Source organism: Amphimedon queenslandica, unplaced genomic scaffold, assembly GCF_000090795.2.
Source record: "Amphimedon queenslandica unplaced genomic scaffold, v1.1 AMPQUscaffold_12925, whole genome shotgun sequence".
Classification (NCBI taxonomy): domain Eukaryota; kingdom Metazoa; phylum Porifera; class Demospongiae; order Haplosclerida; family Niphatidae; genus Amphimedon; species Amphimedon queenslandica.
In genome coordinates, this window is record NW_003546839.1 from 167 (window position 1) to 1,668 (window position 1,502).

General features: G+C 31.8%; 1 protein-coding gene across 1 annotated transcript in view; it reads right to left on the reverse strand.

Moving 5' to 3' along the window:
* Positions 1 to 223: 223 nt before the first annotated feature.
* LOC109586202 (uncharacterized) overlaps positions 224 to 1,502 on the reverse strand; it is a 2,525-nt gene continuing 1,246 nt past the window's right edge. The window contains exons 2-6 of the mRNA XM_020002377.1: positions 1,186 to 1,464; positions 1,060 to 1,131; positions 942 to 1,010; positions 656 to 745; positions 224 to 434 (exon numbers count right to left, since the gene is read on the reverse strand). Coding sequence (XP_019857936.1) covers positions 286 to 434; positions 656 to 745; positions 942 to 1,010; positions 1,060 to 1,131; positions 1,186 to 1,464 — 659 coding nt within the window. The 3' untranslated portion in view covers positions 224 to 285. The remainder of the gene's footprint in view (positions 435 to 655; positions 746 to 941; positions 1,011 to 1,059; positions 1,132 to 1,185; positions 1,465 to 1,502) is intronic.

Genomic DNA, 1,502 nt, shown 5'->3' on the forward strand with positions numbered 1-1,502 from the left:
GCAAATCACAGCCTCAGTTACATACACTAGACATGTAACAATAATAATAGTGATAAATGAGATGGTCTTGCGCTGGCCACCTGCATGACTTTTGAAATTTCATTTGATCCGCCCACGCACCACTACAAACAAATCAAAGCACTGTTGATTTGTAGATTATGGAAATTATTGCACTCAGGACAGTCTCGATGAAAATGTAGAACTCGGCTTTGCCTCGTGCTACATTTTCTTCTCAACCGCCCCTTGTACAATAATTTCCGTAACCTACTCTCAACAGTACTTTAATTAATACATAATGTAATACATACTAAGAGTAATTGAAGTTTCTTTCAGTTGTTGTATATTCATTAATGATATCTTTTCCTGTAACTGTTCTATCTCCTTTTCTCTTTCAATTGATGTTTTCTCTACTCCAATTAACGTTTCTTCTATTCCTAGTCATTAATACAAATCATTAATTGGTTGCTATTTTTAAAATAATAATTATCAATAATTTGTGTATCATTTAATTGCATGTAAGAAGGACCAGTATTAGTATTGAGTATATACAATCATCCTCCTACTATAACAAATTAATGTACAACCAATAATGATACTCTAAACACAGCTGTACTCTATTCTCATTATATAGTATTAAGTATGTCTGTATATATACCTGTTTTGCTTTGAAGAGATGATCGTAAATGATCTATTTCCGTTTGCACTGCTTTTGTCATCTTCTTTTTACTCTCTTCCTTCTCAGACTCTAAATAATAAAAATGAACCAATTAAATTATTAGCAACAGCAATTTTTCAAATCATTGACAGATGGTATAGCAGAAGGTATTGCTGCTTTAATGAGAGGAACAATATTGTGAATATCAGGATAAAATATGACAGTCTCTACTACATTATATAGTGTAATGACATTAAATTGGGTATAATTAATGTTACAGGCTAACCTTGTGGAGTAGCATCAGTATTGGTAGCTACTTGAGTCTCACTACTACTATCTTGTAATTGTCCAGATCCTGTATTTATTATAATAGTCAATGTATATATGTTATATTATATCATTACTTGAAGATGTTGAAGTATTTACTTGTTGACAAGATGGTGGCATCACTGTTACTGCTGAAGGAAATGACTTTCCTATTGTATTAGAATATAAATAAGTTAAGTGTATTTATAAAACTCTTCATTTACCATATTCCATTATTATATCACTAGCTAAAGACACTGCTTCCTGTGATTTCATTAAAATGCTTGTCAGAGTACATAACTTGCTATGATCTTCAGCTACACCACTTAATATTAGTAACATTGGATCTCCTACCAATGAACAACCGCAACTCTTCACTTCTGTTAATGTATCCTTAGATATCAATCCCTCTGTATGTAAGAGATCAACTGATTCCTCAGTAAGAACAACTTGAGCTAGTCTATCAATATAACACTGCAATATCTCACTAACAGGATCTGCCACTAATAAAATAATGAAATAAATGCTGCAAAATGATAAT